This window comes from Sceloporus undulatus, chromosome 9, assembly GCF_019175285.1.
Source record: "Sceloporus undulatus isolate JIND9_A2432 ecotype Alabama chromosome 9, SceUnd_v1.1, whole genome shotgun sequence".
NCBI classification, from domain to species: Eukaryota; Metazoa; Chordata; class Lepidosauria; order Squamata; family Phrynosomatidae; genus Sceloporus; species Sceloporus undulatus.
Genome location: NC_056530.1, coordinates 20,593,106 through 20,605,605, shown reverse-complemented (window position 1 = coordinate 20,605,605; position 12,500 = coordinate 20,593,106). Strand labels below are relative to the sequence as shown.

The window sequence follows — 12,500 nt, the reverse complement described above, 5'->3', positions numbered from 1 at the left end:
TTATAAGTTAGGCTCAACTTGGGAAGGTACATGAAAACAACAAAGCCATATCCATCTGATGCTACAAAAACCATTAGGCCATCTTATAGATCATGGCTGGGCAAATGTAAAGAAGGCAACTACTCCCCTCAGTGGATACACCACAAACTGCACTCATCCAGATACAACAGTGTGGTGTAGTTTGAGCATTGGATGAACCTTCTGGAGACCAGGGTTTGGATTTCCGTCCTGCCCTGGGAACTCGCTTGGTGAACCTGGGCAAGCAACACTCTCTCAACCTCAGAAAAAGGTAAAGGCAAACCCTCTCTAAACAAATCTTTTGCCAAGAAAACCCCTTGATAGCGTCGTCTTTTTTGTTGTTGCCTGCCTTGAAGGCATTTCTGACTTATGGTCACCGTAAGTCGGAAATGACATGAAGACACACAGCAACAAACATAGACTGTTCAACTGGAACTACAAAGTACCTCACCATTTGCTACATGGCTGAGGGAATATGGGAATTGCAGTCCAACATCTGGAGGGTTGCATGGTCTACTCTGCTGTCTAAGGCCCTCCAAGACTTCTTGTTCTTTCAACAGTAAAATGAATTGAATGAGAAATATCATCTAGAAATTTCCATAGAGGTAGCACTCATAGTCTGTTGCAGCACAAATAACAACATTATCTTTTGATAGATTGAAAAGCTAAGCTGTTTGCTAGGTGGCTTCCAGTCACCTTAAGATATGGTGACCTAATCCTAGGGTTTTTTGGGGCCAGATTTATTCATGGAGGTATTGCCATTGCCTTCCCCTTGGGTTGTGTGTTTCCACATCTGAGCGGAGATTTGAAACCTGGTCTCCTGGAGTCTTCGTTCAATGCTCAAATCACTTTACCATGCTGGTTCTCTCTGGGACTTGTAGTCCAAAAAAATGGAAATTTCCCAAGCTCTGGACCTAGTTATACATGTCTGGGGTATGAGGATCCTTCCACGGTGGGTAGGCCACATAACTGCACATTCGCCTTCCATGCAAGCCTTCTTAGTTCTGTGGAAAACATATACAAATATCCCAATGTGGGGAGAGAAAAAAGCCTGCACCATACAGTTGTGGTCCTTCCAAGACAACTGCTAAAATAAAATTATCAATGTACTGTGTGTGGATATAGAAAGATGCTATAGGGCCCAAAAAGACAGGCCAAAATAAAGCTGCTTCGGGTCACTTTGGAGGCATGCTGTTTAAATGATACATGCGTCCTAAGAGTCCAAAAGCCACACCAAAGCCATGCTCCAGTCCTAAGGACTGGAGCGCAGCTTTGGCCTCTTAAGGTGCGTGTGTCATTTAAACAGCATACTTCCAAAGTGACCTGAAGCAGGTTTATTTTGGGCCCATAGTTCAGTTTGAGACTGGAACACAATCTCCTGAGTCCTGTTCAAACCACTATACCACACTCTTTCCTTAAAATCTACCAAGTTTTGTTTGACACAAGCTTTTGTGAATTGCAGCCTACTGCATCAGATGCATTAAAAACCCTTAAAAACAAGTTTATCTCCCAGTAAGCTGAACTTGTACTACTCTTTGGTCAATTCAAACAGACTCAACTAGACTCAGCTGGGTCTTAATAAACTGAACAATAGGCTTTCCTCCCCAATGGAGGAAAACATTACCTATTGTAAGCAGTCAAAAGGCAGTATTTAAATTTCATACAGCATTTAACACCTTTGGAAATAATCAAGTTTTGATCAATCTCTATTGTTATTACCAGCAAGCCAAGGCCTTTCTGTAAGGGTTTACCCAATAATCCTTGTGTGAAATAATAATGTTATATTGTTCTCAAAGATAATGGGGGATTAAGTTTTATATCTGTGGTGTAATGTCTCTTTTAATTAAAATCAAATGTGCTCCTACTGCAGCTGTGTAGTATTTAGTGGGTTCAGGCTCCTATCTTTGTCAGGTTACCATTGCAATACTATGTTGGAGTTCATGAAGAAGTAAGCCTTGTCTCCACTGCCTTTGGAAACTTATCAGCTTGTGAGTCTGTTTTATATTAATTGCAACACCAGACATTATAATATCCAAACAAGCCTCAACTGGATTGTTATGGCAATATCAGAATCTGAAATAGTAAATAGGTCAAAATATACTTTTTTTATTCAATTGACTGTTACAAGTATGTATACTTTCAAGTTACACAGAAGTCTTCTTCAGCAAGGAAGATGAGAGTATTTCTCAGCTGCAAACAGAGCAGGGTAACTGGTGAACATGAATGCATTTCCAGTCCAAAACAAATGTAGCACTTTGCATTGGTTGGTAATCTTTTTAAAATGCATTTATTAATTGCTTCACTTCCAGTGAAGTAAAAACTCGGAGATTTACAACAATGACACAAACGTTACTCTTCTGATAGGCAAGTCTTGGCTATTTTGTTCTGAGTGTTCTGCCTGCTTTAGTTGTGTGTAAGTCTAAAACCTTTACATTTTGTGCTGGTCTAGGCAAATAACAACTTGTTCGCTTACTCCCCACACCCAAAACATGCAACAGCTCTTTCCTCTCCTTGACAGTAAGTTGTAGCCCCAAATCACGGCACAAAGCACAACATGGTCAGGAGTGTGACACACTCGGTTCTGTCCCCACAACCAGAAATGTTGACATGCAATGGTGGTCATATAAATTCTTGACACTGAAGGGTGCTGGATGGGTCCTTTTTCATCTCCAGGGTTCATGTTAATGGGAGAAAGGCACTGAAGAGCACAAAAGGCAGAGAGAGGGAGTCACATGGCAGGGAACGGAAAAAGCAAAGCAACTGAGAATTTCCCTTTATCAATGAGAAGGGAGCCCTTCATCCTCCATCCTGGAAGGAGGTGGAGGGTGGAAGGAGAGAGAAGGGCACAGCAGCTGGCATCATTCTTTGGGGTAATGCCTGGAGAGGTAGACATTTTTCCCGTCGTACTCCGAAGTGGTGAGGCACTTGAGGAAGAAGTGCCCGAGGTCATGTTTGGAGATCACTCTGGATCCACTGGAGGTGTCCACAGTCACTGTGTAGTCACCTGTGAGGGGCTGGTCACCTGGAGGGACAGGAGAGCTCAGATTAGGCACCACAGGTAATTACAAGAAAGGGACCATTCAGGGAGGCAACGCTGCAACTGTGCATGGACCAGAAATCACGTGCAGATTTTTTAAAACTGGGATGCAATAGGTGTGCGGAGTAAATACTTGGCTGTGGCAGCTGAGAGATTGTGAGAGCTGGAGTCCTGAAAAGTATAACATGTTTAAGCTCTGTACAAGGCAGAATTGTAAAAACAGTTTGTTATATGCAGCATCATTCATTATGATGTCTGAATGCACACCCATTGTAGTACATTACAGGAATAGTTCATCTAGTTTACTTTTGATTGGTGCATTGAGGGCATAAACAATGTAAACAATGTCATTCGCTTATGTTAGGTTGTACAGTATAGTGAATTAGAGGCTTGTGATTCTTGCACAATGCTTTAGCCATCTCTACCAAAGAGTGCTGCTGCCTCACAAAACCACAAAACCCAGGATTCTGTAGGAGGGAGCCATGGCATAGTAGTGTCAAACTGCATTATTTCTATTGTGTACTAGAACACAGGGACATATCAGCATAATCAGAGCTTTCCTGAGCATGGGCAGAGGGACCACATCAGGGTGCCAGGCTTTTGGATTAGAAGAAAGGGATGATAGACCAGGCTGAGCCCCATCACCCTTTTGCTCTGCATTATCCACCAGGAGTGTGTCAGAACTATACAGTCATAGTAGCTGGATATGGCCATAGCATAAGGAAATCTGTGTTTTATAGGCCCCATACAGACAGGCGAAAATAAAGCTGCTTCGGGCCACTTTGGAGGTATGCTGTTTAAATGATGCATGCATCCTAAGAGTCCGCAAGCTGCGCCAAAGCCGCAATCCAGGCCTGAGGATTAGAGTGCAGCATTGACGCAGCTTCCAGACTCTTAGGAAGCGTGCATCATTTAAACAGCATACCTCCAAAGTGACCCGAAAATTTCCATAGGATGGGGCTATGGCAGTTAAAGTGGGGTCAAACTGCTATGACTGTGTTGAAGTGCAGATGTACTCTTAGGTTGGAATCCTGTTCGTGACATACATGCATGTAAATGTGGCTTATGGAAATATTTCTTCCCAGCTGTCTTAATAGAGAAAGAATGCAACAAATTTAGCAGAGCCCCATCATGACTAGATCTGCTCTTAACTTAGCACCCAAAAGCACGGGTGGGTGGCTTGCAGTACTCCTACCATGTTAAGGCCTGTGCCAGACAAGAATGGCAATGCAGGCCAAAACATGCAGAGACTGGAATCTATTTGCATATGCAGATCAGCAAAGGCTTTCCTTACATAAATACATAGGGTCCAGATAAGCAGAGCTACTATTCAGCCCAGCCTCAAACCATTTCTTGAAAATCTGGCACAATCTCAAATGCCACGATGGGCACTAGCAGCCCCACTGTCATAAGCCCATACCTGCAATGTGGGGTGGCATGACATAGACACAGTCTAGCCCCGACTCCTTCAGGATCTGCTGCATCCGGATGTGGTCTTCTGTCACCGGCCGCAGCTTGGCAGGCACTTTGTCCAAATCCCACATGAGGAAGGCTACATGGGGGCAAAGACACAAGCAGAAAGGGACATGGTTCCAGGTTACCTGAAGTAACTTTTGTTTGTTGTGTGCCTTCAAGTCGTTTCTGATTTAGGGTGACCCTATCATGAAATTTCCTTGGCACGATTTGTTCAGAGGAAGGTTTTCATTGTCTTCCCCTGAGACTGAGAGAGTGTGACTTGCCCAAGATCACCCAGTGGGTATCCATGGCAGAGCTGGAAATCAAACCCTGGCCTCTAGAGTCACAGTCCAATACTCAAACCACTATGCCACTGCTGTTGTTTAAAGCAAGATGCATGGAAATGACATGGCACATACCATTTGAGATGGCAAGTTCACACAAAATGGAGTCAATCCCAAACCCTTTGCACCAGCTACCTGTTTTAATAGTGGTACCCCTCTATTTTGCTTTACCTGGAATACTGCGTCCACTTCTGGCCACCACAATTAAAGAAGAATAGTGACAAGCTGGAGCATGTCCAAAGGAGCTTGACCAAACTGATTAAAGGTCTGGTAAAAGGTAAGGAGCAACTTAGGGGGCTGGCTATGTTTAGCTAGGAGAATAGAAGATTAAGAGATAACATAGCCATGTTGAAATATTTGAAGGGATGTCACATCGCAAATGAAACAAGCTTGTTTTTGCTCCTCTGCAGACTACGTCATGGAGCAATGGATTCAAGCTACGGGGAAAGAGATTCCACCTAAACATTAGGAAGAACTTCCTAAAGGTAAGAGCTGTTTGGCAGTGGAATCCGCTGCCTTGGAGAGTGTTGGAGTCTCCTTCTTTGGAGGTTTTTAAACAGAGGCTGGGGGTGCTTTGATTGTGTATTCCTGCATGGCAGAATGAGGTTGGACTGGATAGCCCTTGGGGTCTCTTCCAACTCTCTGATCCTATGATTCACTGAATAAGACTGGGGGAAGTGGTGGCTTTCCATGGGTTCAGGAAGACATCTATCTGGCAAATATTTTAAATTATTTGCATGACTTATATCTTATCTATCTCTTAGGTCTGTGACTCAAGGTCTCCCACCACAAGATTAAAACAGGTAGAGGTACAAAGACTTTTCTAGAACTGTATCAATTAAATGCTTTCCTATTTAAAAATCTAGTCTAGATGCACGTTACAGTAATCCAAATGGGCTGTAACTAAGGCATGTCTCACTGTGGCCAGGTCCGACATCTCAAGCAAATGGCACAGTCGGCACACAAGCCTTAACTGTACGAAAGCACTCGCGCTGCCACCAAAATGTGAAACATATGCATCCATATGTACAGAGATCTTGTAGCACCTTTGAGAGCAACTGAAAGAAATAAGTTGGCAGCATGAGCTTTCATAGACTTAACTCTACTTCCTCAGATGCATTTGACTTAAGTTTACGAAAGCTCATGCTGCTAACTTCTGTCTTTCAGTTACTCTCAAAGGTGCTACCAGATCTCTCTACATAATGATTCTACAGACTAACATGGCTATATTTTTGAATATATCTATCCATGTTTGCTATTCATCCATGTCTGTTAGTCCCATCAAGTCCACACACATACCCCTACCTGAAAGACAAACCACCACTTTGCGGATGCCATGGGATTTCATGGCTGCCACAATGTTCCGAGTACCTTCGGACATCATAGTGGTGGGACCTGTTGAGAGAGAGAGATGGAAACAGAAGAATTAGGAGAACAGTTGGTGGGCTGAGGACTGTGGGAGAAGGAGACATGGAAGGATGTAGCAGCGCATACTGAGGTCATTCCGGGTGCCCAGGATCACAATCACAGCATCCTGGCCCTTTATGGCTCGGTCAACATCCGACAGGTTCAGCACATCTCCCACCACTACATGCGCTGGTTGGAGCTCTGGAGGGAGACGAATGGGGTCTCGCACCAGCACCGTCACCTGGTAACCTGGAATGAAAGAGAGAAGTAGAATGAGACTTGTTTGGCAGGTGGCATCCAGCAAGCAGGTATTTCTTGTTCTTGTGTGCTTTTGAGTGGTTTCCAACATAGGGCAACTGTAAGGCGAACCAATTATGTGGTTATCTTGGTGGGATTTGTCTAGACGGGGCTTGTCTTTGCCTTCCTCTGAGGCTGAGAGAATGTGACTTGCCCAAGGTCACCCAGTGGGTTTCCATGGCTGAATTAATGCACTTTGACACGACTTTGACCATAGCTTTGTGAGATGTTCAACTTTCTCTCTCAGAGAACTCTGGAGCCACAACAAACTACAAATGCCAGGTTTCCGTAGGATGGAGTCATGACAGTTAAAATGGTGTCAAACTGCATTAATTTTGCAGCGTGGGAGCAGCTTAAGAGAAGTGCTAGCTCTCAACCAAGTCTAGTGGTCTGACCGGGTGGAAAAAGATTTCCCTTCATTTGTTCTTCAAACAACCTGAGTGGGAGACCTCAAGTTCAAGATGAATGAGGAAGTGGGAGGCATCGCCTCCCTACAAGTTGTGAGGTTCCTAATTTTATTACTGCAATCACTTCTCCATCCCTTGTTCCCCCCAAAGTGAAAAATAAAATGCATCCAAGGGATTCTGTTGCAGATTCAGTTCCCATTCATTTTGGTTGCTTTTGTATTTTGTGCCCTTTCAAAGTTGTTGTTGGTGGTGCTGCTGCTGAGTGCTTTCAAATCATTTCTGACTTATGTTGACCCTACCATGGAGTTTTCTTGGCAAGGTTTGTGATTCAGAGGGGGTTCCCTCTGAGGCTGAGACAGTGTGCTTTGCTAAAAATATATACCAAACAGGAAAGTCTGGTACTTACTTTTGGCTTTCAGTACATAGTGTGTCTTGCCTAAGGTCACCCAATGGGTTTTCATGCCCGAGTGGGGATTCGAACCCTGGTCTCCAGAATCATAGTCAAAACCTCAAACCACTGCACTATGCTAGCTCTCTACTAAGTACAATTTTGCAATTTTTAAAACCGTTTCTCCATGTTCTTGACTAATGTTCCAGCCTCAATGCTTTTGTCCTCCAGTGGCCCCACAGCCTTCCTAGTGCAGCTGCACCGACTGTGGAGCTACTACAGGTCAAAAGAATGAAGGGAGGAGCCCTTGGAAAGAAGACGTTGGTTGGGCTGCCGGAAAAAGAACTCAACTGGAACTGAGAAGGATCACAAGAGAGAAACTAGAATCAGTTTTCAGATCGATCTACACCAGGGATGGGAAGGCCAGGGCCTTGTTGTTGTTGAACCATAACTCCCATCAGCCTGAGCCAACATAACCATTGCTGAGGAATGCTGGGGCTTGCACTCCAACATCATGTAGAGGGTCAATCAAATCCCACACCTGAAATGTTTTTTTTTTCCTTTCCTGTTATATATTAGTCATTTGCTTTTCAGATTCCTTCTTGGCTTTGTTCTGACAGCGGTTCATGCATTTGAAAGGAATAAAGTACAAAATAAATATTGCACCTATGCATTAAGTCAGGCAGAATGTATGTGCCTTTGAGAAAACCACCACCATGTTATTTCCTGGTGGTGCAGCGATCTTTTGTCCTCATACTGGTTTCTTGACTTCATTGTATAACCACATTGACATCTTACTCAGCTTACTCAAGTCAGCAGAGTCAGTTACCCTTTTGGATCACATCTCCCAGAATCCCCCAGACAGCATGGCCAGTTACTTTTTTGCATGGCATCTTCCAGACATTTGAACCCTGGTTTCTAGAGTCAAACACTCAAACCGCTACACAACACTGGCTCTCATATAGGTGATTGCAAACTTCTATTATAGGTCCAATCCAATCTGGAGAAATTATCCCATTCTGAGACCGCTTTAACGGACCTGGAATTTTGGAAACTGTAGTTTTCTGAGACATTGAGCCTTCTCTGTCAGAGAGCTCTGGTGCCACAATAAATTACAATTCCCAGGATTCCCTAGCACTGAACCAGAACAGTTAAAGCAGTCTCAAACTGGATTATTTCTGCAGTGTGTTTTGGACCACAGTCTGCTTTAAGGAGTTTGTTCCACCTAAACAACAGCCTAATGCTTTTTCCACCCAACTACTTATTTTTGTATTTGGGGAAATTATGCCTTTGGCAATCATATAGGACGGTGTCACTCCTCCCTGGCAACATTCCACTTTACACACGTGTTGAAATTACACAACACCATGGCCCCTGTCTCCAAGCAGTCCATTTAAAGGTTGCCTTTGGATGCCAGGCTCTGGTTGCTTTGCCTTAAAGTCAAACATCACCTCTCCCCTGGTGGCTTCCATGACTAATGGTTCCAAAGGACAAATCTTAATTGTCTTTCCGAAATTTGGAAAGCAGCCCAGACCCAAAGCCCAACCCCAAGATCTGCTGATGCCAGTAGAAAAGGCTAAAAAAGATGCCAGGCCCTCTCCCAAGAGGGCAAGTTCCCCAACTATGCTGGGAGGCCAGTGGAGCAGAATGTGGCAGGTGCCACCCTGGCACAGCTAAAGGCAGAGAAGCAGGGGTGGAAGGCCAGAGGGCAGGCAGGAGAGCCAGGAGATGGGCACTTCTATTATCGGACCAATCCACACTGCAGAAATAATCCAGTTTGAGACCGCTTTAATTCTCCTGGCTGAATGCTCGGGAATTCTGGGAATGGTAGTGTTGCAAGACATTGTTTTCTCTGAGTAGGCAGGACCAGAGATGCAGCACACACTCTCCCACTCAACACTGGTATCCCAAGGGGACCCAGTTGGCATTCGCCAGCTGGCACTGCCATAAACAATGGCACAAGAGCAGCAGAAATGCACCCCAGCCAGCAGGCCCAGGCTGAATAATGTCATTTTGCAGAAGTTTTAAGGAGGGGACTTTAGCTTTTACACCAGGGCTGCACAAAGTGCCAACCAGGGACTGTGTGTGCCCACCATGGAATGTTTTTGTGGCAGTTCATACCTCCAGAATCCCCAGACCGATAACGTCTGCTGGATTAAGTCTGCAGTGTAGATGCAGCCTGGGTGTGCAGTTGCAAAGGGATCTTGCAACACTATTGAGTCTTAATTTTTTTGTGGGTTTTTTCGGGCTAGGTGGCCATATTCTAGAAGAGTTTATTCCTGACGTTTCGCTGGCATTCGTGGCTGGCATCTTCAGAGAATGCATTCTCTGAAGATGCCAGCCAGCCACCGATGCCGGTGAACTGTCAGGAATAAACTCTTCTAGAACATGGCTGCCTAGCCCAAAAACCCCACAAAAAACTGTGGATGCCAGCCATGAAAGCTTTCGGCTTCACTTTTGAGACTAATTGTCTCAAAGGTGCTACAAGATTCCTTTGCAATCCTGATCTAGACTAACACAGCGGTGGTTATTGACAGAAAGAGCAGCCTGCCACAGGCTCAGGCCTCCTGAAAGCCAACCCACACAGGAGTCCCTTTCTGTCCCTGGCTAAACAGGCATGCTTGGCATGGCTGGCTTGCCACCTCCCCATCGCCCTAGCCCATCTGTTGGCCTACCTCTGATAAATCCACCCTTTTCCTACTTATCTCTGCCACTCATCCGGACAGCTGGTTCCCGCCCGCTCAGAGTAGGCGTTCTGTGCATGCCAGCACTGCCAAAGGATGCTGAAGCATGTGTGTGTTTGTATATGTGGAACTGGCAGCCACTAGCTTCTGCCCTTTGCCAGGAAACTGTGAAGCTCCACAGCCAGTAGCACTGTGCCAGGGCCTACCTTGCAGGGTTGTGTGGAGGAGGAGGAGGAAGAAGAAGAAGAGGGAGGGCTGGGGTCGTGGGGACAGATGGGAAATGCTATTATGCTTTCCCTGGGTTGGAAATTTCACCCAGCTTTGGAGATCTGCCACACTGCAGGAATAAATCATTTTTGGGGAGAGCCAGCTTGGTGTAGTGCTTTGAGCATCTGTACTATGACTCTGGAGACCAGGGTTCGAATCCCGGCTCAGCCATGTAAACCCACTGGGAGACCATAGGCAAGTCATACTCTCTCAGCCTCAGTGGAAGGCAAGGGCAAACCTCCCCTCTGAAGCAACCTTGCCAAGAAACACTGTGACAGCTTTGCCTCTGCTGTTGTTGTGTGCCTTCAAGTCATTTCTGACCTACGGCAACCATATCATAAGAAGGGACCTGTGGACTATGATTCTGGTCCCTGGCCATGTGACCAGCGGCTCTTAATGCCTTTCCCCCATGGATCTTTGCGGTGCTTGAAACCCACTGGATGGGTGAGTCACACTCTCTCAGCCTCAGAGGCAATGTGGCAAAGCCCATGGGGAAAAACCTTGCCAGGAAAACCCCAGGAGAGGGTTTGAAGGCACACAACAACAACAGCAACAGCAGCAGCAACAGCAACAAGTATAACCCTCTTTCTCCTCCACTCAGGGTGACCAGACGTCCTAACTGCAAAGGAGGACAAGGCCCTGCAAAATGGAGGACATTCCAGAAAAATTGAGGACATGACACAATTAAGAAAATCCTTTAAAAACAGTCATTTGTAAATAGAAATCCATGCTTCTTAGTCATGCTCCAAAGGGAGGGCATTTTGGTATCCCCCCTGGACAGAAGGATGAAATGTAGGGCGTGTCCTGGAAAAGGAGGACACACCCTGTAGCAATGGAGGACCTTCCAGGGGGAAATGGAGGACACCCCCCACCCACCTCTCAAATCAAAGCTTTAAAAACACTCCTAAAATATCTATTCACCTATAGAAACAATCCAGTCTCAGTCTGCTTGCACTGCCTTGGCTGAAGGCTGGGGAATCCTGGGAACTGTACAGCTTTGTCAGAGAGCTCTGCCCCACCCCGAAACTACAGTTTTCCCAGGATTCCCTAGCACTGAGCCAAGGCAATGACAGCAGCCTCCAAAGTAGATGTTTTCTGCAATGGTCAAAGGTTTTGGCATGCTTCCTGGAGGGGAGGGAGGAGGTGTCCTGGCAAAGGAGGACACAACCCCCCCTCGATCTGCCTCCCCTTCCCCACCTTCCTTAGCACCCTCCCTTGCCTCTCACCAGCCTCGATGGCTTGGGCCAAGGTAGCCAAGCCGGTCATGCCGGTGGCCCCGAAGATGGCGATCTTCTTGCAGGCTGCAGCCATGCTGGTTGTTGCTTGCTGCTGCTGCTGCTGCGTCCTCCAGCCCAAGCCCTTCCGTCCAGAGCTCCTCCCGGGAGGCAGGGCCGTCGGAGGAGCCACCGTCTCGTTGCACCGCCCCTGGTCCAGCCTCCCGGGAGGAGCTCCGGGCAGCCCGGCCCCGATGAAACCGCTTCCAGCCCGTAAAGCCCCGTCCGCTCCTTCCAGGCTGGCTGCAAAAATCCCCGGGACTCGACCCTCGACGGTCAGCGCGTCTCCAAAGGCCAGTTGGGGATGTTGTCCAACAGCGCCTTCTGGCGGCTGGTTGGTGTCACTACATGCCTTCAAGCCCTATATTTAAGAATCCTAGCATCTTAGCCAAAAAATATTGGATTGAGATATATATACTGTACAAAGTTTTAAGACTTGATTTAAAGATAGAGGTGGCCCTTTTTTAAACCAGAATTCTTTCTGTAGATATAAAGGAAGGATGAGTTAAGGCAGACTATGCAGAAATAAAGATAGGAAGATAAAAGAATTGAAGACAATAAATGAGAGAATTCTAGGTAGAAGGAAGTTAATTATATATTATATATGTTATATGACTTTTAGAATATATATTAATCATGTAATATATGTACTTCTATTTGTGAGATGTTGCTATATGTTAAATGTCTTTATGTGATGCGTATTATGTATATTGTCTTATGTAAAAATCAATAATAATAATAAAGAGAATCCTAGTATCTGATGAATTTACTGAAAGACGAAGAAACTGACGACGAAGAGCTAAGATGGGAATCCTTTACTAAATATTGTTATAAAAGGTGGATGAACATAAGATACAGTAATGTGTAAATTTACAATAAAGGAAATATACATAAGCTTAGAAGTAATTGTGCAAAAATGGTG

At 45.4% G+C, this 12,500-nt stretch overlaps 1 protein-coding gene across 1 annotated transcript; it reads right to left on the bottom strand.

Annotated features, from left to right (window-relative positions):
- Window positions 1-2,104: 2,104 nt before the first annotated feature.
- On the bottom strand, window positions 2,105-11,713 carry BLVRB (biliverdin reductase B). Its single transcript, XM_042440967.1, has 5 exons — window positions 11,531-11,713; window positions 6,349-6,510; window positions 6,160-6,249; window positions 4,476-4,607; window positions 2,105-3,040 (listed from the first exon to the last, which is right to left on the bottom strand). The coding sequence occupies exons 1-5, from the start codon at window positions 11,613-11,615 to the stop codon at window positions 2,877-2,879; spliced, it is 633 nt and encodes a 210-aa protein (XP_042296901.1). The 5' UTR covers window positions 11,616-11,713; the 3' UTR covers window positions 2,105-2,876.
- Between the last annotated feature and the right edge of the window lie 787 nt (window positions 11,714-12,500).